Below are 23,119 nucleotides of genomic sequence, written 5' to 3'. Positions count from 1 at the left end.
AAGCGTTCTGAATTTCTGGGGGTGAGAATTGCGCTCACAGCAGCGCAGACAGAGAGTGAGAGCCAGGTGGGGACCTGTGTCCCACAGAGTAGGAGTTTTGCCTGAACCAGGCTCGGGCTTATGGCTTTGTGCTGTCTTTCTCCTTTTTGATGGCCTGTGGCGGTCGGCAGGTTACGAGAGGTACAATGCCATGCGGGCGGACCCGGCGCTGTGCTTTCTCGAGAAGGTGGGCATGCCAGACGAGAAGCTGCTCTCTGCGGAGCAGGGCGTCAGCGACGGGGCCCAGGATGCTGCCGAAAGGTGGGCAGGGGATGGAGCTGCGCTCGCAGGGGCTGTCGGGCTCGCTCCTGGGGGACATGGTAGCGGTGGGGCAGTGCTGTGGGGTGAGCTGTGCGGGGAGGGGGAAGGAAGCAGACTGTGCATCTGAGCACAGCGGTCGGGGGGAGGCAGGAGGGAGCTGGCTTCCCAGTATGAGGCGGAGGGATGGCAAGAGCACCAGTTCTCCGCTCCCTCCTGCCGACGACTGGCACAGCCAAGAGGGCTGTCCTGCCACCACCAGGGACTATAATTCACTCTCTTACCCAGGGGCAGCATGGAAAAGGAAGAGAGTGGTGGAGAAAAGCTGGAGGGGCTGTCAAAGCAGGAGGTGAGCGAGATTCACGGTGCTCGATTCACGTCTGCTGCTGCCCGGCTGCCCTCCCGCCCCATGCTGCAGGCTTGGCTCTGTCAGCTCTGCTGCGGGGCACCAGGGAAGCAGCGCTGCCAGAGCCCCTGCTCTGGGCTGGCTTTGCCGTGCCGTGCCGTGCCCAGACTCTGCCCCACACTGTCTGCGTCGTCTCTGCTCGCTGGAGCACAGCTTCTGCTGTTGCCTCTGTGTTTCCAGCAGACCTGGGCAGCATTCGCCTTGAGGAGCTGGGGGTGACTGAAAGCTGGGGACGGCCAGGGGTGCTGCCTCTCACACTGCCTCAGGAGCCACGTGGGCCCCTGGCAAAGGAGTCGAGGGCGTCCCAAAAGAAGTGGCCCTGAAGCAGAGGAAGAGCATTGAACAAGGCAGCACGGGGGGGTGCAGGGTTTGTTTGAGCTGCGGAGGCTGTCACGCTGCTGCTGTCCTGGCCTGTGTCACTGCACTGTGTGGACCTCCCCTGCAGGCCCAAAATGAACAGCACCACCCCTCTGAGCTGTCACCTCCCCTGGCCGTGCAGCTCTGATCCCCTGGGCTGAGGGCAGGCAGTGACTGCGGCCAGGGGGCACAGGACACGCAGCCCTGCCCGTCCTGCCACCTTCTACTGCTTCTCCTGCCACCCTGTACCCTGACAGGGCCGGGTGGGCTGTGGGTATGAGGGGTTCTCTGCGGGGCTGGAGAGCCCTCTCTGATGGTTTCCTTCTGCAGGACGTCGTGGCTGCTGGGGTGGGCGAAGCCAGTGAGAAGCGGGATGAGCCAGCGGCAGGTGAGGCCGTATCTCCCGCGGTGCGGCGCATGGTTTCCCAGGGGCTGGCATGGCACAGACGGAGCCAGAGCGCTGAGGCAGGCGCTGCTGGCCGGGGGGGACACGCTCTTGGGTTGGGAGGACGCGCTGCTCTGTTAGGGGGTGAGGTAGCTTAACCTGGGCAGACTCCGGTTGGGGACCCTCCTGTGCAGTCACGTGTGAGCCAGGGCAGGGCAGCCAGGGTGCCGAAAAAGAGTGTTTCCAGCCAAAGCCAGCCAGGGGTGACTAGAAGACGTTGGCCTGGCCTTGTCCATGCAGTTGCCTGCAGGAGGTGAGCATGCAGGGTCTCTGCAGTGGGCAGTGCTGGTGAATGCCGTGGGCTGGCCGGCCCCACTGCTGAGCAGGGAGCTGCAGTCCTCTCCCGTGCATGGCCTGGACCAGAGCCATCCTTCCTACCCTGATCTCTGACTCTGGGCTCTCTCTGAAGAAGCTCAGACACGGTGAGGCTGTGAAGTTTTCGGGGTGCAGAGGCCCAGGGATGGTCTCCCCAGCCCCCCACTCATGACTGTGATCCCTGGTGTCCCCTGTGGGAGGGGGAAGGCGGGAGGGAGCTCTTGGAGCTGGCCGGAGGCACGTGGGAACCTGTGGCTTTGAGTGTGCATTAAATACTAATGTCCTTGATGATGTTTGAAGCCCAGGATGGCTCCGACTCAGACAGATCCTGCTGGCCTGTCTCATCTGCCCTCACAGCCAGACTGCGGAGGCTCGTCACCGTCTACCAGCGCTGCAACCGCAAAGAGCTGCCTCCCCGTGCTGAGATGCTGGTGCCCGGTAACCATGGATACTGGCTGCAGGATGAGATGTTCAGAAGAGCCTCTGAGATGGACTCTGTGAACAAAGAAATGCAGAAAAGGTAATGCAGCAGAAGGTCCTTTCCGAAGCTGATTTAGGCCAGTTGAAATCCTTGACCCCCTGGATTTACCCAGGTAAACGTCACCACAGCTGTTGTGCAGCAGCTGCCCACATGATGGAGGCATGTGGGTCCTTGCTGGGCAGGGAGTGGTTCTCCCAGCCGTGAGAGAGCCTTGTGGCTCTGGCATCCAGCCTGCACTGTAGTTTGCAGGTAGCAGCTGGTGGCACGGTGAAAGGATGCGAGGCGACAGCTCTTCAGGGTCAAATCCAGCATCTGCTGGGCCAGAGATCGACCCACAGCCCCAGCAGAGCAGGTGCTGCTGAGTGTTGTTGTGGGCTTGGGACACGCTGCGGATGAGGGGTGACGGATGGGCGCTGTCACAGCCCACGTGCGTAGCCGTTCTGACCCTCGTGGCTCTCATGCTGCCGCGTTAGCCTCCTGCCTGTGGCCTCAGGAGCCCAGTGGTGGCATATCCTGGTTGCGGTGTGCTCCCATTTCGTTTGCATCCCTGTAAGTGGAAGGATGGTGGGACCATCCTGGCACCCTGAGTGGCTCTCTGCAGAAACCGGGGAGGGTGTGCAGCGGGGTGATGCTGCTTCCATCGCTGCCAGCCGATGCGCAGCCCTAGGACTTCCTGAACTGCAGGGACTCTCGGTGGTCAACAGTCCTCGATGGCTTTGTCTCCTGCAAACCTGTCCCTATTGCAGGAACCCCCGCAACTGCTTGGTATCTGGACTGCCCTGTGCGCTCTGTTCATGGCCTCCTTGTATTGAAGCTGCCCCAGCCCAGTGATCTTCCCTCTCCCCTTCCTCTGGACCTCTTCCAGTTGTACTGTCCCCTCTTCAAGTGGGGTATCAGTGGTTGTGCTGTGGACACCGCAGCAGCCTGGTATTTCCTGCTCTTTAATTCTATGGGATTTTTATTTTTTGAGTCTCCTTACAGGAGTGTCCTAGGCAGTTTCCCACCAACCTTTCATTTGAGGCCTTTCAACAAATTCCCCATTGGACTCCTTGATTTGGATCACTGATTTTTTTTTTTATTTATTTTCTTCTTGTTATTCCCCTTTTTGAAATGAAATATCACCACGGCCCCTGGGAGCAGGAGTGGAAATGCTGGTCTTGGGTGGGGAGCGCTGTGGGTGTTGTCACTCTGTCTGCTCTCCCGTGGCGTGTCCCAGCTGCTTGCTGGTGCTGGCTCAGAGCTGCAATTCAGAGGAGCTGAGATTTGACTCGAAGCTTTCTTCAGCCCACGGCACTCTCCTTTCTCTGACGTGACCTGCTCCTGTGCTTGCCCTGCAGTTTGCACTCTGGCCTGTTCTCTGTGGCCTGTTTCTCTGCACTCCGTTTGCCCAGGGCTGTATTTGCCAGGACGCTCTTCACCGTCTCTGTCCTGGATCGTTCCTTTGAGTGATCCCCTTGAGGTGAAACCTCAGACAGTCCAAGCCAGAGTGAAAGCTGTGTCTAACAGTGCTGTAAGTGACCCCCCCCCCGCCATCACCACAGCTGCTTTCCTCAGTGGGGAGGGGGTGACACACACCCCTGGCACCCAGGAGTCCACAGGAGTCAGCAGGGTGGATGGTGTTTGTTACTGGGACCCTTACAGCAACGAACCCCAGTCCCACTTTCCCTCTAGAAGAGGCTGGATTAAACCTGCGTCCTCAGGACCTTCCTTTCTAATTTCCGGTACAGACAGTTGGCCTTTCCATGGGGGTGGTGAGACAACTTGGTGTAGCAGGAAGCGGGTAGGTGAGACAGGTTTGTGCCTCCACATGGGCAGCACAGCCAGGAGCTGTACGTGGTGTTTTTTCAATCAGCCGAGAGTATTTTTTTAACAGAGAGCTCAGAGCCAGAGGACCCGTGGCCTGCGCTTCTCCTCACTATGTGCCGTAAGGCAGAGGATCTCAGGTTGTGGTGGTCTCCCCGGTGTGCTCCTCTTGGCACCTCCCCCCAAACTGGTGGGCAGTAACTAGATAGTCCTTTCTGAGCCTCTCTGCCTGGTGCCTTGCCCATACTGGGACCAGAACACGTCTCAGTGGTGTTCATGTCTCCTCCCTGCCCCACAGGTGGACCAGGAGGGAGCAGGCAGATTTCTACCGCACCGTCTCCTCCTTTGGGGTTATCTATGACCAGGAGAAAAAGATCTTTGACTGGGCCCAGTTCCGAGCCATCTCTCGACTGGAGAAGAAGACGGATGAGAGCCTGGAGAAGTATTTCTACAGCTTTGTGGCCATGTGCAAGAATGTCTGTGGTCTCCCAATGTGGAAAGAGGATGGTGAGTGAAAATTGACTGGCCCGTGGGAGGGTAATAGTAGATCCATGTAGCCAATGGACAGAAATGGTCCCACTGCTCTTGCGGAGCAGGAGAGCAAGGGAGGAGTTTCAGGGACAGTTGGAGGCAGTGAGATGCCACGCTGGGCTTGCAGAAGTCACGTACGTGTGTTTCTGGCTGCCTTGTCACCACTGTGTACCACCTCCCCAGCGCAACAGGAAGGTAGGGCAGCCCTGTGGGCTTCGGCCCCTGCTCTCACAGGTCTCACGTAGCTCTCCCATGAAATCACAACCGATTTTATCCAAGACAGCAACCTCTAGATGTGAGGGAGGAGAAGTAGAGAAGCAGCAGATCATAATCTCTTCCACAGTGGAGCTGGGGGTTGTTTGGGCAGTCTGTATTGCCGCTTTCTTTCCAAGCATCTCTCTGCCAGTGCTGTACAGAGTCCACACAGTGCCCGTGCTGTGGCATAGCTGACTAGAGAGCTCTGCTACAGGGTAAAGGGAGCCTGAACCCACCGTAGGAGGCTCGGGAAGCCTGGCCAACACACAGGGCATCCATTTTCTCAGAGTGCTCTGCAGAGCCCCAGTGCCTTGGCACCATGCAGGACACGGCAGGGGAAAAGTTGCTTGGGGGCTATTCAAGCACAAAGCGATTTGCTTCTAACAGCAGCAGAGAGGATTTTGTCTCAGACCTGTCAAGAGGTCTGGTCTCAGGCGCAGTGCCTTGGATTTGCGTGTTAATGCCTTAGGTAGGTTTTCCTCATCAAAAGAGCTGCATGAGTTGAGGGATGCCCTTCCCTGAGAACCTTCTGAAGGGCTACCAGAGGCATAGACCCCAGGGAGCTGCTCTGCTGGCACGTACAGACAGCTCCAGCACTACCAGCACTGATGGAACAGAGCTCAGGCAAGATTCTCAGATCCACTGCAGCTGAGTACCGCTCTTGGTCCAGCTGCTGAAGTCGAGGGAGTTTACTCCCAGGTGTCCGTTTGGTGTCAAATGGGAGGTGGTGAGACTGGGAAAAAAAGCCTCAACAGTGGCTACAAGCACTCCCCCCACCTCACCTGCAGTCTGAGCGAGAGTTAAAACTCCCCTTGCTCATCACTGCCTCTGAGTACCTCTCTTCAATCTGTATAATGGGGCCTGGCTTTTCTACCCCACCTTGTAGGTCCTCCAGATCCTGATATCTACGTGGAGCCCATCACGGAGGAACGTGCTGCCAGAACCCTCTACCGTATCGAGCTTCTGCGAAAGGTGCGCGAGCAGGTGCTCAAGTGTCCGCAGCTCCACGAGCGGCTCAAGCTGTGCCGGCCGAGCCTCTACCTGCCGGTGTGGTGGGAGTGTGGCAAACATGATCGGGACCTGCTGATCGGCACCGCCAAGCATGGCCTGAATCGCACTGACTACTACATCATGAATGACCCTCAGCTGTCTTTTTTAGATGCATACAGGAACTATGCTCAGCATAAAAGAACGGGGCTCCCAGGCCCAGAAACCCTGTGCTGCCTTTACCAGACTAACTCCAAACTCTACAGTTCCCCTCTGTACAGCCAGGTGGACCGAACTTGCGAATCCCTGGAGAACGAAGCCGAGAGTCAGATCAAGCTAGAAGCTGTAGACAGCACTATGTCCCAGGCCGGGGGCAGTCCGCCGGATGCAAACTGTGAAACGTTCATGTCTAAAGTCCGGGACATCATTTCCAGTAACTATGATGAGAGCTCTCTGCCAGACTCCTTGGTGTGCATGATGTACGATGAGAAGGCCTGTAACAGCGAGCAAAGCTCCCTTGCGCGAGACAGCCCGAGTTGCACAGATGTTGGAAGCAGCATTGCTAAACTCTCTGAGGGCAAGCTGGAGGGGGATGAGGACCCGTCCAGCTGCGATGCAGATGCCATGAGAGAGACTCCCTTCCTAGAGGGTTTGCAGGTGCGCTGTGACCGAATGGACGGTCAGAATGAGGAAGCTGAGCCTTCACCTTCTACCCCGGAGAGTGACCCTTCGCGGAGCGTCCCAGCAGAGCTCTGCGAAGCCTTGCAGCAGAAGGGCGACATCACCAGCCCTGCGCCAGTGCTGCCTGAGCACGGCGCCATTGAAGGGGCCATAAGTGTGGGGCTCTACAGTCCCAGTCTTCATAACTACGAAATAAAGGTTCCTCCTGAGCAGAGGTTCATCAGTCTGCTGCAGGAGAAAGAAGTGGAGGCAAAGTCAGGGCCAAGTCAGAGCCACAGCGAAGAAGATGAGGAGGAAGAAGAGGACGATGATAACTCTGAGGCAGCAGCAGATGTTGTGGAAGGCTTGAGTGGTCCCAGAACCAGGGAAGGTTGTGGCCCTGAGGCTAATGAACTGGGGGGCGAGGAGCAGAGCTCTGGCCTCCCCACACCCGAGGACACTTGCCCGGAAGACGTGAATGGCGAGAGAGAGTGCCTGGGGCTGGGGACACCTGAAGGGCTGGGGGAGCCTGGGCCAGAGGGCAGGGAGGACCGTGGCCTGGATGAGGAGAGCACCCTGCAGCACTCACCGGGCCAGGCTCAGAGCCAGGCTTTCAGCCTGCCCACGCCTCTGCTGGGGGCCCCAGGGGCAGAGCCCCCCCTTGCCGGGGGGGAGGCCTGGGGCCGAGGGGCTGAGGGGCAGGCAGGCTGCAGAGAGGCCCTGCACCCCGAGCCCCAGGGGGTGAAGCAAGAAGAATGTGAGAACAGAGATGAGGGGGAGAAAGCCAGCAGCAGCCAGAGTCAAGGTACAGTCCTGAGAGCTCCCTCTGGTTGACAGTCACCTCTGGCCGGGTGGGAGGGACCTGCTGTCCTCCCTGCAGAGCCAAAGCCTTGGGGCTGCCGAACCCCCAGAGCTGCCTCCCCTCTGCAGGAGTTGGGGTACCTCTAGCTGATGTGATTGGGGAACAAAGGGTTGGTGGGTGCGTTTTCCAGCAGGGATGGCCAGAATCCTTCACCCTGAGCCCCAGCAGCCCTTCTGCCATGAGCACCCCATGGAATGCAGGATGCTCTTCCCTTCCTGGCACAGGCAAGCAGCTTCCTGCCTGGCAAGCAGCTCCTTCTGGGAAGGCATATGTGTCCTCGCCTCCCTGGGGTATGGGGATGGTCAGGGATGGGGGCCACTGCAATAGAAGACCCCCCAGACTTAGCCCAGGAGAGTGCTGGCCCTTCCTGAGCAGCGTGGGCCACCTGCTGTGACCCAGGGCTGCTGCATTTCTTGGCGGCTGGTTGGGGAGTGGGACCTCTGTGGAGCCAGCTGGGTACTGGGGTGGGAAGGTGCGAGGAGTTGCTCTCGCCTCAAGAGGCTGAGAGAGGCAGGGCAGTGATGGGCTCTGTTCTCTGTCGCTTTCTCAGATGGTCCAGAGAAGTATTTGGAGGAAGAGAGCAAGAGTTCTGCTTCTGTCCTGCCCGGTGAGATTGATGACCTTCAGGATGCCCGGGCACCGACCATAGCCCAGCTGCTGCAGGAGAAGACGCTTTACTCCTTCTCTGAGTGGCCTAAGGTGAGTTTAAAATGAATGTTGTTTGTATTGCAAGTGTTCCTGCGTAGTCCTGACCAGCTCACACAGCCCCAGCTCTGCCTCCTGGTCCTCTGCACGCGGTTCCCCACATATGGTCTAACTGGGATGCTCTTCCTAAGCACCCATGCCGTGGACATGCCTGCGCTAAAGCATTCCCCGCCCAGCTGAGGTCACCAGGGCTGGGTTTGTCTTTAATCCTGACACGATATACACGAGTCAGTCATTTGAGTCCTAGTCTGCCACTATCCAATTCTGTTTGCAGGACCGTGTGATCATCAACCGCATTGACAACATCTGCCATGCCATCCTGAAGGGCAAGTGGCCATCCTCTAGCCAGCAGTTTGAGGCACAAAGCCTGCTGACAGCTCCAGCGGTAGCCAGCAATGCTAGCAGCAGAAACAGCTTTGCTGAGTCAGAAGCCCCCGATCCCAGCTTCAATAATGGGGTGTTAATCACACAGGTACAAAAGGTGAGGGGGGGCCCTCGGGCAGGGACAGACCTAGGACTCTGTGGTGAAGCATTGCCCAGAAGTGCTCAGGGGTTTCCCAAGCGGGGCCTGGGTTTTCACTGCCTCTTGGTGCCGCTTGTGATGTCTGACGTGTGGCTTAAGCCACTTGGTCACCTCCACTGAGGGCTCCTGGTGAGCTCCCCGCTCCCCATGCTCTCAGCCCCCCACCAGCCCTGCTCCCCTCCTGGGAGGGCAGCTGTTCTGCAGCAGCTCCGCAGCTCCTGCAGCTCTGGAGGTGCTTCCAGAGTCAGTGCTGGAGCACCCGGCGTGATCGGGGGGAAAAGGGAGCACTGCCCTGGTGTTCCAAAGTAAAGGGTGGAGGAGAGGGCACTGCCCCACCAGTCACCAGCTCTCTCTCATCTCCTCTTGCTGTTGGACACAGCGCAGAGACAGAAGCTGCTGGCCTGGGACCCCAGCCCAGCTGCCCAGCAGCTGATGGAGCACCCAGGGTTATAGCGCCTTGGGAGATCGCAGTGTGTGAGGGTGCCTGCACCATCCCCGGGCAGGGAAAGAGAAGTGTGATGTGCCCAGGGAAAGGGCATCCTTTAGGGCTCCTGCGGAGAGGCTGCCCGGTGTTGGTTTGAAGAGCTGTGGTCTCTGGGCAGTGCATGAGCAGCCGTAACCCTCTCTGTGGCTTTGATACACACAGGAAGGTTTTCTGACCCCTGCCTTTGCAAAGGACGAGCGGAAGCACAGGAGGCCCTATGAATTCGAGATGGAGAGGGATGCCAAACAGAGGAGCTTGGAGCAACTAGCCGCAACCCATGTTCATCCACCCATTGTGCTGAACGGCTGGCGCGACACGGCGGTGGACTTGTCCAGAGCCTCTGATGGATCCCCAGGGAACTCCTCTCCTTTTCCCCTAAACACAAACATGCCCAAACTGGGGACCGTGAACACGCTCCAGGGCTCCCTGGGCATGGACTTGTCTGGCATCCTCCAGGCAGGGTTAATCCATCCTGTCACAGGACAAATTGTAAACGGCAGCCTCCGAAGAGACGACGCTGCTATGAGGAGGAGACGGGGCAGGAGAAAAAATGTAGAAGGGATGGACCTCATCTTCTTGAAGGAGAGGCCTCTTCCAACCAGGCTGCAGGTGGGTTTGCTCCCCGCTTTCATGTGGCCCCAGCGGAATCAGTACAATTTGTCTCACGGTCCAGCTTTCCCCTACAAGCTCTGCTGCCTGTGACAATATGAGACCCCTTCCAGGACAGCTTGGCTTGTGCTGGAGCAGGCAAGAGCGGATACTGCTCCAGGGAGGAAGGGAAGTTTTCCCTCTGGCTTGGAGCACTCTGCCTGGAGTGTTTGAGTCCTGCTAAGCATTATCAAAAACAATAGTCCCACTTCAGGGGGTGTCTAGCCTTAGAGAACATGAGGCAAGGTCCTTGACTGCGTTGGAGCTGTGGCCAAGAGCGTGCTGCACCCTTTGTCCTTCTACCCTGGGTTCAACCCAAAGAAGAACGGGGCTCTGGGAGCAAGACCAGTTCCCTCTAGACCACTCTTAGGAGTGATCTGTGGAGAAGTTGGTCCTTCTGGTGATTAGGGTGTTCCCATGTGAGTTCAGAAGCATCTCCCAGCTCTCTTTGCCCTCCATGCCACCAGTGCTGGGGACTGAGTGGAAGTGTAATGCGGTGGTGGGTGGTGATTTAAGGAACAGGCACTGGGAATACGTGGATTAATCTGTGTGATGGGAGAGGATGACCCGCTTTGGGAGCTCTGCTTATCTGGGTGCACGGGCATCACCACGCACTGCTGATGGGCTCTCCCTGCTCCTCCCTCCACGTCAGGATGTTCAGGAAGACCAGCCGCAGCCCCCCCAGAACAGTCCCCTCCCCGACGGGCCGGTTGCTGCTACCTCAACTCCACAGCCGGTCCCAGCTGCAGGCAGCCAAGCAGAGAAGGCTGTCCCGAATAAGAGTCTCCTCGACTGGCTCCGCCAGCAGTCCGACTACACACTCGACGTTCCCGGCTTTGGCACAGTAAGGGTGGCCTTTGGTGGCGTGTGTGTGTGTGTGTGCACGTCTGCCTTGTGCGTTGCCCTTTGTGTTAGGTTTTCTGCCGTTGCTCTTTTGTTCAGGGCTTCCATGAAGTGTCTCAAAATGCAGCCTTTTTCCCTCTGCTGTGGCTTGTGGTGTGTTCATCGGGGCTGTTCGGGAGGTTGATCACACGTTTGGGAAGCGGGCACGGTTCCCTGGACGCCAGTGAAAGGCACTTGCTGAGTTGTGTCCTCCCGCCCCAAGGTCCATTCTCCAGCTCCAGTGCATCCGTCTGCCCAATGCCCAATTAGTCCAACGTTTTCCAGAAGCACCAGGGACAGGGAGAGAAATGGGATGCTCAAGGGCTGGCTGTGTTGCTCCCTTTCACCTGGGGTCATTTTAGGCAGTGCTATTGTAGGAAATAAAGTTCCCAGACAAGAGGAAACCTCCTTGCTATAAAAACCGGACCGAAGCAGCTGTGTTGCAGGCTGCAAAGGCTGCGCTTGTGTGGCCGTGAGTGCCATCAGAAAGCAGAGTGGGGTGCAAAGTCTGTCTGATTCTTCTTGCTGTCTCGTAAGCATCCACCTCTTGGTTTCCCAGGTTGACTTGCTCCGGGTTTCAGCTTATTCAGCCTATTAGACCGCGTGGTAGGCAGAGCGCAGGCCGTAAAACAGAGTAGGAAGAAATATGGCGGTAACAGGTAAAAGGCTGTGCATCTTGGTCCTGAAGGATTGTGTGCCTGAGGCGGGGATTCCCTGGAGCTTGGAGTACAGGCAAGCCGTTAGTGTCTTGGAGCTCGTTAGAGATGAGGAGCCCAGCATTTACTTGGGCAGGATGGCCCTTGCTTTTCAAAGTCCAGAAATACATGCAGCTCTGTTCCCAAGGCCAGACTCCCAGGAGCACTGGAAGGAGCAGTCAGTGGAGCAGGCGCGGAGGTGCCTTCCCACTCCTTTCCATCGTCCTTGCCTTCCATGTGGGCTTACAGCTCTCCCAGTCTGGCCGTGCTGCTGGTGAAACTCTTGCTCCCGGCAAGCCCCCCAGTGCCCTGGGCCTGCCCTGCAAGATCTCCGCTGTCAGGATGGGTGTTCTCTCTCCATGTAGGATGGATTGAAAGCTGCTTTGGGGTACGGCAGCATCTCAGCTTGTTGAAGGACGGACCAAGCTCAGGGGTCTTTGACTCTCGGGAATCAGGGCCTGCAGTAGTTCATTATAATGCTACGTCCCTGCAGGCACATTGATGCTGGGACTCTGCGCACGCAGTGGATGTGCGGCAGCTCAAGCTGTAACTCTGTAGGTTGTGGTCCTGAAGGGCTCTGATCCCAAAGAAACATGGTGCAGCAGCTCCGCGGTGGGAACAGCTGAAATAGGAGCGAAACAAAGCACAGATGAATGGGCGAGAAGCAGGTACCTGTATCAGACTGACACGAGACGGCACACGCAGACCTGTTCTCTCTTCTCTTTCTTTCCTAGTCGTAGTTAGTGCCCCGTTTACAGATGCATGTACACGGACTGGCAACAGATTACAGTTTTAGGATTGGAGGGGGATTAGAAAGGGCTGGAGCAGTCTAGGCGGGGTACACTGAAAGCCCCGTTATACCTACAAAAATCAACTGTGCTCAGGTGAGAGCTGGCCCTGTGGCAGAGACCGGCTCGCCGCTGCTCCCTCCCAAGTCCCAGGGACCCTCTGTCCCTTGGGAGCTCGTCTGTGCCGCTGTCCTGCAGGGCTTGTAGCCATCCAGGCTCATTAAGCCATCTAGTCTCATTAACATTGTCTTGTTTGCACTCCAGAATTTTTCAGACAAGCCCAAGCAGAGGAGGCAACGCTGCAAGGACCCCAGCAAATTGGACATTAGCTCACTCACGGGAGAGGAGCGGGTGCCTGTGGTACATAAGGGTACCGGACGGCGGGTAAGCGAAGGCCTGTTCTGTGCCCTGCCCTTGGTGTCTTGAAATGCTTAGCAGGCCCCGAGCTCCCCTGGGGGGAGATTTGATCCAGAGAGGCCTACGGATGGGACAAAAGTCCGGAACATGTCACTGATCTACACTATCCTGTGACACTTGTGTGCCCGAGGGGACACAGACCTGTGAAATAAGTGACTTTCCGTGTGAAGTCATGAAAGTCTGAGTGTTCTCCCTTGCCAGGGTGCAGAGACCCCGCAATGGCAAAAGGATTCAGCCTTTGGCTTTAAAGCCGCCAGCAGCACAGCCCCGGCTGGTGCTTCCCGCTCCGGATTTGATTGCTCCCCTTGAATTCACTGCAATGTGCCACAAATTTGAATATTGCCATGCAAATATCTTTCTTTTGTTACCCTCCCTTAACGAGGCGCAGGCAGAGCACACCAATACCCATCCAGGTGCTGGGCACGCGGGAAGTGGAGGGTTTGAAGTGGAAGGTGTCTTGCTTACTGGGCGAGGAGCGTGGATTTACTCATCTGCAGTGTAATCTCCAGTGCACTGGCGTTCACCCCTCTGAATGCGAAGGGATGTTCAGGGATACTTTCCACCCTAACTCCGTTCCTAAACACACCCAGGACTGCACTAGGTGTCAGAAGGTGATGTGACGTTAATCACATCTAAACCCAAAGCTAAAGGGCGAGGCAGAAAGAGGCTGTTTGAGCCCCATCTGTGTTTCCCCCTGTTACACCCACCATGGCCGCTGGAGACCTGGGTGAATTGATGGGTTTGTCCGGTTTTAAGCATGGCTTTTATAGAAGCTCTGTGCCCATCGCTTGTTCACGGGGAGGGCGATGGGACGGGCCACAGAGGCTGAACTTGCCTTTTTTCCCTCAAGTGTGTGTCTGGAGGCAGGCAGGCGCACACGGAGCCCTGCAGAGATGCGTAGCAAGGGAAGAGTCTCTGCCCCAGCCAAATTGCAGCCCAAAGCAAGGAGCTAGGGGAAGTGTAACCGTATTTCTTGTATTATTTTACATAACTCTTTCTGCAATAGAGGTCATCCTTCTGCTGTGTTTTATAGTTAGGGGGAGCCACGGCACCAGCATTGAAGGAATTGCCAAGGTGGCTTGATGCAAACTTGGAGTATGCTGTTGCAGCTGACTGGGCTGACATTGTTAAGCTTTCAGTAAGTTAGAGCTTTTGGAGAAATCTGTATCATGTCATCTTTTCTTTCCCCTCCCCATCCCCACAACCTTTCTCCAGTGAGGATCCGGGAGCTGCGAGGCAGGACCGCAGCTGCGCAGGCGGGAGGGCAGGGCCGCGGGGCCGGCGGGGCCGGCAGCACCGGCAGCACTCGCGGGGCACAGAGGGAGGTTGGGCGCATGCCTCGGGAAAGAGAGAAGGGGGTCAGCGCCCTGGGAACAGGGCTCAGCACCCCAGGGTGGCTGTCCAGAAAGCCTTGGCATGCTTAGAAATAGCAGGGGCAAGATAAAAACACCCTAGAAGCAGCCACCTGGGTGCTGGATGGCAGGGAGTGGACAAAACACGTTCTCACGGGTCAAATTTTCAAAAATACCCTCAACCGAGGCTTTTCATCAGCTCCTGCAAGCTCTGCCTCTTGCAGCCCTCGGCCCGCGAAAGGGCCTGCAGGTCACCAGGCGTGAAGGCTCAGGCACTGGCAGGAGAGGGGCAGGACGGAGCCGAGCTTCGCCGTGTTCATTCCCCCTCTTCATCATGCCGGTCCCTGCCCCGGTGCGTGGCAGAGCCTGCGGAGCAGGAACGCTCTCCCCTCCCGCACACGGGCGCTGCCAGATGGCCCTTTCCCACCCTGCGGGCTGGCCTTATCCAGACATCTCCCTACCGTCCCTCTCGCCTGCTCCCTGGTTTTGCAGCGGCAGTGGTTTGTGCGACGCCCTTGCAGGGGCCTGGAGGGGGAATGAATTGGCTTAGAGGGTTGTACTGCTCTCAAATTTGCTTTTAATTAGCGCTGGAGATCTGGCATGGTCTGTCCCGCTCCCCAGGAAACAGCTCCACGTCCGGGCTGGCATCAGTGCCCCGTCTGGGCGGCCAGCACCCGTGCGAGCCGGCAGCTCTTCCGTACCTTCGTTTGCAGGGGCCGGTCTCTTTGCTGGCAGGAACAGCTGCATGCCTGGCCACCGCCCCGGGCACCCGCTCACGCACCCTGGTGTGGCGGCTGCACGCCCGTTAGTGTTCGCACCCCCGAGCTCCATCAGCACTTTGCTTTTGGCGAGTGCGCATCCCTCCTGGCACCTGCATGCGGAGGGACGTCTGGCTGCTGCGGGCGCGCGGGCAGCGGGAGCGCGGGGTCGCTGCCCCGCAGAGCCCAGGCACCATCACGGTCCCATGCAGGTTTCCCCCACGTGCCGGTGGGAGCGGAGCAGAAGGTTCTCCCACTCTGGGCAGTAGCTGTGCAGACTGCCAGGGTCATTTGATCCAAGGTTCTGCGCCGCAGGTGTCGATGGGAAATACTTTTCCTACCTAAATCTGTTATTGGAAACAGTTCAAAGAGCGGCGATATTGAAACTCAAGGGAGCCACAAAGGGAAACGTTTAAATGTCTGTGATGAGGATGCTTAAAAATGGAGCTTTAAACTGCGCTGTGGACCCCCCCGCACTGCTCTGTGTAACCGGACAGTCTTACCCGGTCGTGGCCGCTGGGTTTTGGTCCTGTTTCTCAGTGCTCAGAAGAATCTTCCTGGCGTCTCAGCGACGCTGTGGCTGGGACCTTCTCAGGCAGCATGTCCACTCTCTGTGTGTGTCATCCCATGCAGCTTTGCTGTCCTGCAGAGCATTGAAAATTTGGCCCTTCAGGTCTAAAAGACATGATTTTAAATCACTTGTTGCTGAAGCCACGATTAAAGCTGGGGAGGGAGCTAGGTTGGCGTCTGACACAGAGCTGCCCCAGTGCTTCTTGTGTTGTGACCAGCCGGGTGAAAACGTGGGGTAAAAACGTGCTTCCTCCTTTCCTCTCTGTGCACGTTGGCACTGCAGTATCATGCCAGGGCAGAGCGAGGGTGTTTTGCGTTTGGCGGCATCCCTTGGGGAAAAGTTGTGCGTACCTCTCAAATTCCATATCATGTAGGCAAATATTTCTGTGCCGACACCATCTGGGATGCAGATGCGAGCACAGAAAAGCCGGATTTCCTTTGATGCAGTAATAACCGTTAGGTGTTTTCTGTTGTGTGTGTTTCGTTTTTAGGGCTACTTACCGGAAAGCAAATTCAATCGCATCCTGACTGAGCCTGTGCTCCGAGACACGGGGCCCCGCCGGAGGGGGAGAAGGCCCCGAAGCGAACTCATCAAAGGCCCCGGCGTTGTAGCAGATTCTTCTTCTGGAATGGGACCATTGTTCATGAACGGACTGATTGCTGGGATGGATCTAGTAGGACTTCAGAACATGAGAAACATGCAAGGGATCCCTCTGACCGGGCTGGTTGGGTTTCCTGCTGGATTTGCAGCAGTGCCCGCCGGCGAGGACGTGAAAAGCACCCTGAGTATGTTGCCCATGATGCTGCCAGGCATGGCTACCGTACCACAGATGTTCGGCGTTGGAGGACTTCTCAACCCCCCCATGACAACTACTTGTACTGCGACTGCTCCGACTTCGTTAACAAGCACAACGAAAAGCGGTACAGCCAACGCAGAGAAAGCTACTGAGGATAAACCGAGTAGCCAGGACGTGAAAAAAGAAACTCTCTCGGAAGATAAGCCTGGTCCTAGTTCGTTTTCTAATCAGACAGAATCCGCAATAACTACCAGTAGTCCTGTAGCTTTTAACCCGTTTCTTATCCCAGGGATGTCTCCTGGACTGATCTATCCCTCGATGTTTCTTTCCCCTGGCATCGGCATGGCGCTGCCCGGCATACAGCAAACCAGGCACTCGGAGGCAGCCAACCTGGAAAGCCAGAAGCGGAAGAGAAAGAAGGCAAAAGGGGAATCGGCAAACCCAGAGCCAGAAACTGTCTCGCTGCCGGAAAAAGAAGCTGCAAACAGTCAAAACTGTACAGAGCAAACACCGCCTTTGTCGGCAGAGAAAGAGCAGGACGGACCAGCAGAGGAGGAGTGCGAAGCGGCTCGCGATACCAATTAGAACTTTTGTTTCATTGAAAAAAAAAAAAAAAAAAAAACCACACACAAAAAGATTGTGGCTTGTGAGTTTCTTATCCCATAAACTCTTTGTTACTTACCCTCCCGCCCCGCTCCGCCTTCATAAACCTGTGTTTCCATGAGTAATATTATCTACCTAATTCCTTGTCAGAAAAAAACTCTGGTGACATACTACATGTTAATAGTTGCAGGGTCTTGCCACTTTATTAGATAAACAGTGTTGTCTAGCTAGTATGGGAGGCACCGAATTCTCGTTCTGTTTTTCCAGTCGTTCATCCCAGCCGACGATAGCAAATCCAGTACTCGGTCACCCCCTCAAATTGCTCACTCCTTTGAGAAGAAAAAGCAGCAAAAAAAAAACAAGAGCAAAAGAAAAGTCTTTACCTCTTGGCCTACACGCAGCCAAGGGTAATTCTGTCTGCAGCGACACTGAACGAAAAAGCCTGTATTTGGGGGTAAAAAGCACAGCTATAGTAAGTGCTAATGTGTATTTTTGATTTAAAGTATTTCCCTATTTTATCATGGTTACTAGAATAGTAGTATAGACAGAAGTATATAACTAATGATTGAAAATGCATATATTCATTTCTTTGAAAGGAAAAAGCATAACTGGTAGTGATATGATTTCTTTACCGCCCCCACCTCAAAGGTTTGGAGACAAACTGCAGCGAGTGAAAATACGACGTAGACGTTCTTTTGTATTTTTTAAAACCAAAGTTTGGTTTTACGTTAAGTGGAGTTTAGTTGCCCTTTCCTCGAGAGTTACAAGAACTTTTCGGCTTGAGCTGGAAAGGTTTTGCACATCTTGCATGACTTTTTTGGGATTACTGTACCTGTAGCTACCAGTTTCTTCATCATTCTGCCAGTCTTCAGTTCTCCTCTGTGGCGTTAGTTCTCATCTATGGCGTTAGAAGTGCTGTAAAGGTATTATTTTTTTTTCCAGCTGTGAACAGGCCACACTGATTTTAATGCTCTTATATGAACACTGAGGCTTTTTGAGTTTTTATATTTTCCACTCCTTACCCCGGAAGCAACGTCCTTTCAGCAAACACGGAAAAGGCTGTAGGCCGTTTTCCTGTTTGGGGGAGTCCTCTGAGAAGGACGGCTGAGGCTTTCAAAGCTTGAGTTTCTTCTTTCCTAGCGTTAGACTGTGAAGAGATGACCTTGGCTTCTTCTTTCCATTCCGTTTGCTGTTGAACAGTATTTCCGAGTCCCGCCCCTTGGGCAGATGCTTTCGCCGTCTGCGTTTTCGACGGAGAGGCGGTAACGCCGTCAGCCCCCGCAGCTCTGGGTACTGAGACACCTCCGCAGGCAACTCTTCTTCTTTCTCCTTCCCCTCGCTCCTCCTTTCCTTTTGCTTTCACTTGGGCTTGTTCTTATTTGCAGCTCATGGTTTGAGACTTGAAATAAACCCGGGGCGGTGCAGCAGGGAGGCAGAAGGCAGGCTGGTGAGGGAGTTGGGAGCGTGCTAGTAATCGGTTTCACATTTGGTTGTCACAATTTACTGTATTTTTTACTTATTTTCTGTTACAGTTTTGCTAATTTATCCGATGGTCCAAATGTTTTGACATAACTATTTCAGTTTGCATTATTTATTTATGATGCTTTTTGTCATTGTCTTTTATACATTTGGGATTATAAATTATGTACATGTTAAAATTAGCATCTCAAAGAAGTCTGTTACCCATGGTCTAAAAAAGCATTTGGTTTATATTTTCACGGAATTTATTCCCAGTTTACTGGATTGGATGATCTTTTTTTTTTTTTTAAGTATGTAACCAATCATAATGCAACCCCCCCTCCCCCCGATAATTAAATGTGTTCTATTTAATAACATCCTTGTAGCATAGATACTGTATCACTATCGACAGATTTCTTAGAAATGCTGCTATCTCTATTTAACTAACATTTTGTTCAGTTTTGCCTCCAGTGGAAGCAGAAAGGGGTTTTTCAGCTGTTAAATCCAAAATCAATATAATTTATTTATGTAAAAAAAAAAAAAAAAAATCACGATTGATATATTTTTGAACCTTTTAAGTACTAACTTTCTTTTTATTCAGTAGAAGAACATGTACTTGCCCTAAATCCTTAAAATACAAATGCTATAAAACTTCATTTATCTTCAAAGCCTTACTGTGAACGGATACAGAAATCTCTCCAGAGTCCATTTCTTGTCACGGGATGGTTTTTCCAGGGTTACACGCGTAAGGAACAGGGTTGAAAGTGAAATTTATTTAATTAGCCAGCATGCTCTATACCTTGTTCTTCCTTATCAGACATGTATGCTACGTCTCTGGGTGTTTAGGCTTCTCTTTGACTGCTACTTTGTGACCCTTTTGCAACCCGATATACGCTGTGGATTATTTAGACTGTAAGGCGTAAGTGGCTGCTTCTTATTTTCCATCATATCCAAAAGAAATGCCAAATTTTCACCGGTTTTCATGGCTACTCACACGAACATACATTCTTCACCAAATGTGCTAACAAAATAAACTGTCTGTGCTCTTGAACATGGATAAAAAGAAAAAGATTTAAAAGTCAGATTTTTATTTTTTTAATTTAGTGACTAGATGATGCTTATCTTTCAAACTTGGCAGAGCCTTGCTACAGATGTATATAATTTTTTTCAGCAAATATATGTGAATGTTTAATTCACCTGACTCAGTGATAAACGTTACTTGCCTTTTTCTCAGCACGAATCCGTTGAGAAGCTGTCGAACCCGGCGGACCTCTCCCTTCCGTGGGGCCGCTCTTCCCACCCGGTGGGATGTGCGATGCTCTGGGAAGGGCTTCTCCTCCCACCCACGGAGTAACCGGGATAAACCCCCCCCGGCCGCCGCCGGCAGCTCCGCCACCCAGCACCGCCTGGGTGAACTCGCCGTGTCGAGCGGGTTACCCTGCCCTGGGTTAACCTGCCGTCGTCCCACCTCGGTTGCGGGATGAGCGGAGCAGCCCGCGCTCCGCGGGCAGCGTAAGCACGCGGCGGGCGCAGGGGCTGTCTGCGGCCCGCTGCACCCAGAGGGTGGGCAGAAGCCCGGAGACCAGTCGTGAGACCCCCCCCATACCAGTTACCCTCCTTCGCACTGAGGCGGCACCTCCCGGCAGAAGAGCTGTTCGGTTGCTCTCACTGGGCTATTAAGCGGCTCCATCTCAGCCTTGCAAAACGCTATTAGGTGCCAAATAAAGGCTCAAATGTAAGGATCTCAGGCTTTAGAGAAGTAGGTATGAATTCGGTTTGTTCAGGTGAATAAACAGACGCACAGGAAAAGCTAAACAATTTATTTGAGGTCCAGGAAAAAAAGCAGAGTAAACCAAGGGGTTTCTGCTTGCTCCCCCTGCCCTTGCATAAACGCCTCGTCCTGCATTTTGTTGCCGCGTTTATTTGGGGTGAGAAGCAGGAAAAGAGCGGGCAGAAGAGACGGCAGGTACCGCTTGGACAGGGGCAGAGGAGGCAAAATGAGAGCGTGAACTCGGAATTTCCAGTTCCTGAGTCTCCCTTTAAGTTCTGGCTCGGCACACTGCAGCCTTCCCCCCTCCCTCCGGCATTGTTAATGCAGAGTCCTCGCTCCCAGGGTCTGCAGCAGCCAGAAGCCCTTGGTCCGCGCCGAAGCCTTTGCGCTGCCGTTCAGGCTGTAGCGTGGCCGGCGGCTGCGGCGTGCTCCGTCTCATCAGCCAGGTGCGTTCACCGTTCACGGACTGGTGGGAAGGGAGCGGACGTGGGGGCTGCGGACGGGCCGCGGGTGGGCACAGCTTCTCTTTGGATTTCGTTTCGCAGGCGCCCTTTGCCGGAGCATGAGGCAGTAACACACCCTGCAGCCGCTCGTCTCTGCCCTCCCATCCCTGCCTGGGTTCCATTGGGCGGAACGCAGAACAGAAAAGTATCATCGCACATTTCGAGAGGATCTTTCACTCTCTGTGCGGTCACAAAAAGGCTGGTACGATTTCCCTCAGTGTTACCTGCCCTAAGGGCAGACGTTGCAGCTCTGATGTCTTGACAAAGTTACAAGCAAGGATTTCGGGTCCGAAATCTGGGCCGGTGGTGAGCAGCAGAGAGCAGTTCGTCCAATGACATTTGGTTTGTATCGAATAAAAATTGACCTTTTCAGTGCATTTGTATTTTTCACCTTGTCAGGAACCACTTCAGCCCCAAGGCTGTGGAGCACAGGCTGAGTCACAAGACACCACTAATTCTCATCGCTTTTTACAACTGTAAAGCACTGTCGAGCACTTTACCGAGCAGGTAAAAGCACCATTCATGGTCCCTGAGTGCTTCACACCATGTGTGCCAGCACACAGCAGCCCACGGTCGTCAGACGGAGCTGGCAGCTCTGGAAAATTAGCAGTAAGAGAAATCTAGCTTATCCCTCATTTCCCTTCCCGGCTCTCTGCGTAGCGTCTCCTTTACAGCCTGCGTAACTTGGGAGCGTGACGCTCCTCAGCCTCCTGCTGCGGCTTTTGGGGTGTTCACAGTTTCACGGTGCACCCAGGGGTGGCTCGAGGCCACCGGTGGGTGCAGTGCCGAGGCAGCACTGATTCCTGGAGAATCCAGGTTTCACCTCAAAAGGCATATAACAATGGAAAAATCAGTCACGGTCCCCTGTGTCGCCTCGTGAGCCCTTCCGTGGGATTTGAATGGCTGCTGGGCTCCCGCCTGCCAGTGGTCTGGATGGGGATGTGACGATCCTGGTTTAGCCTGGAATTCTGTCCCGGTCCTGCTGAAAGCGCCGGTTGGTGCAAGACCAGCGCCGGCCCTCGGCAGGGGGGTTTCAGGGAACAGCAGCGATGGGCGAGCGACCGAGGGGAGCCGGAGCCGCGGCAGATGCTCTTCAGCGTCTCTGCCCATCCCTCTTGGCTCCCGCCAGGCATTCGGCTGTTACATTTTTCAGTGGACATGCTGTAGCAAGAGGAGACATTTTACACGAATAGCCTGTACCACGCAGAAAGATAAATTATTTTTTTAAAGGAAAACCCCACATGACTGCTTCCCCCTCCCCTCCCACCCCCCAAAAAAAAAAGGGGCAGCAATTTCTAACAGAGGAACAGATGCACAAAAAGCAAAGCACGTCCTTGTTCCTGAGGGAATAAATATGACTGTAGGACTCTGACTTCACAGCCTAATTATCAGCAATTAAACTAATTTCCTGGCTTTTCACAGCAGTCAGTTTTCCTTACTCTTCCAGCAAATCTTTTTACAAACACGCGTAGATGTTGGATTAAAGATGGCTTTTAGGGGCAGCGACATTCCCGAAAGCACTGAGCTGACCCTCGGTGAGGGACGGGCTCCAGCAGCCCCCAGCTTCCCACCGAATCATCACTTTCTTTAAAGAAATGAAGCCTGGGGTGTGCAGGAGCAGAACCCGGGGCAGGGCAGAAGATGCCGGGGCTGCGTTCCCACAGCTCCTGGCGAGCTCCCCCTGAGCACCCCGTCCCTCAGGGTGCTGTGAGCGGGACGGGACTCCCCCAGCTCCGGCCTCGCTCTGCGGCTCCTCGGCCCCGTGGCTCGGGTGAGGCAGAAGAGCCAGAAGGGCTGCACCGGCATGTGTCCAGCTCTGGAGCCCTCAGCACAAGAGGGACATGGAGCTGTTGGAGCAGGCCCAGAGGAGGGCCATGAAGATGACCCGAGGGCTGGAGCCCCTCTGCTGTGAGGACAGGCTGAGAGAGCTGGGGGGGTTCAGCCTGGAGAAGAAAAGGCTCCGGGGAGACCTTAGAGCCCCTTCCAGTCCCTGAAGGGGGCTACAAGAAAGCTGGGGAGGGGCTGTTTGCAAGGGCATGCAGCGACAGGACGAAGGACAATGGTTTAAACTCGAGCAGGGCAGGGTTAGATCAGACATTAGGAAGAAGTTCTTCACACTGAGGGTGGTGAGAGACTGGCCCAGGTTGCCCAGAGAGGGGGTGGAGGCCCCATCCCTGGAGACATCCAAGGCCAGGCTGGATGAGGCTCTGAGCAACCTGATGGAGTTGAAGATGTCCCTGCTGACTGCAGGGGGGTTGGACTAGATGGCCTTTAGAGGTCCCTTCCAACCCAACCCATTCTGTGATTCTATGAAAACGGCCCATGACATGGTCTGATACACCCTCCGATACGGCCTGGGTCTGGCATCACCCCCCGGGCTGGCGCTGGGGGCTCCGGGGCCCGCCAACCCCTTCCCGGGGTACAGGAGCTGCCCCCCGCCCGGGACCGGCCCCGGGAGCCCTCGGCAGCACCGACAGCCGCCGGCCGGGCCCAGGCGGGTCGCACCGGCCGCAGCGGAGCGGGCCTGTGCCACGCGTGGCGGGGAAGCGCGGCTCTGCGCCCCCGGACCCCACCGAGGAGCCGCCTGCAGAGGCCGCTGCCCTCCCCGAGTGCCGGGGGCGAAGGGGGACCCGCGGCGGCGGCGCCCGCCACCCCCCGGCCGTTACACGGGGGGCAAAGCCCCGCGGGCGCGTGCAGTGACGCGTGAGGGCCCCGCCCCCTCAAGCTCCGCCCCCTCAGGCTGCGCGCGCGGCGGAAGGCCGCCCC

General features: G+C 55.4%; 1 protein-coding gene across 17 annotated transcripts in view; it reads left to right on the top strand.

Annotated features, from left to right (window-relative positions):
- CHD6 (chromodomain helicase DNA binding protein 6) overlaps nt 1-18,657 on the top strand; it is a 92,979-nt gene extending 74,322 nt beyond the window's left edge. For 9 of the 17 annotated variants that reach the window (XM_074605604.1, XM_074605607.1, XM_074605605.1 and 6 more), the window contains 13 exons: nt 171-300; nt 586-646; nt 1,391-1,448; nt 2,121-2,340; nt 4,403-4,611; nt 5,777-7,342; nt 7,950-8,098; nt 8,379-8,585; nt 9,274-9,720; nt 10,412-10,603; nt 12,389-12,508; nt 13,575-13,679; nt 15,713-18,657. In XM_074605604.1, the coding sequence (XP_074461705.1) occupies nt 171-300; nt 586-646; nt 1,391-1,448; nt 2,121-2,340; nt 4,403-4,611; nt 5,777-7,342; nt 7,950-8,098; nt 8,379-8,585; nt 9,274-9,720; nt 10,412-10,603; nt 12,389-12,508; nt 13,575-13,679; nt 15,713-16,603 (4,355 nt within the window). In that variant the 3' untranslated portion in view covers nt 16,604-18,657. The remainder of the gene's footprint in view (nt 1-170; nt 301-585; nt 647-1,390; nt 1,449-2,120; nt 2,341-4,402; nt 4,612-5,776; nt 7,343-7,949; nt 8,099-8,378; nt 8,586-9,273; nt 9,721-10,411; nt 10,604-12,388; nt 12,509-13,574; nt 13,680-15,712) is intronic. The other 8 variants (XM_074605610.1, XM_074605602.1, XM_074605600.1 and 5 more) reach the window with 6 other exon arrangements.
- The last annotated feature ends 4,462 nt before the right edge of the window (nt 18,658-23,119 follow it).

Source organism: Larus michahellis, chromosome 12 (genome assembly GCF_964199755.1).
Source record: "Larus michahellis chromosome 12, bLarMic1.1, whole genome shotgun sequence".
Lineage (NCBI taxonomy): Eukaryota > Metazoa > Chordata > Aves > Charadriiformes > Laridae > Larus > Larus michahellis.
The sequence above is the reverse complement of the archived record's forward strand: the minus strand, read 5'-3'. Positions and strand labels throughout refer to the sequence as shown.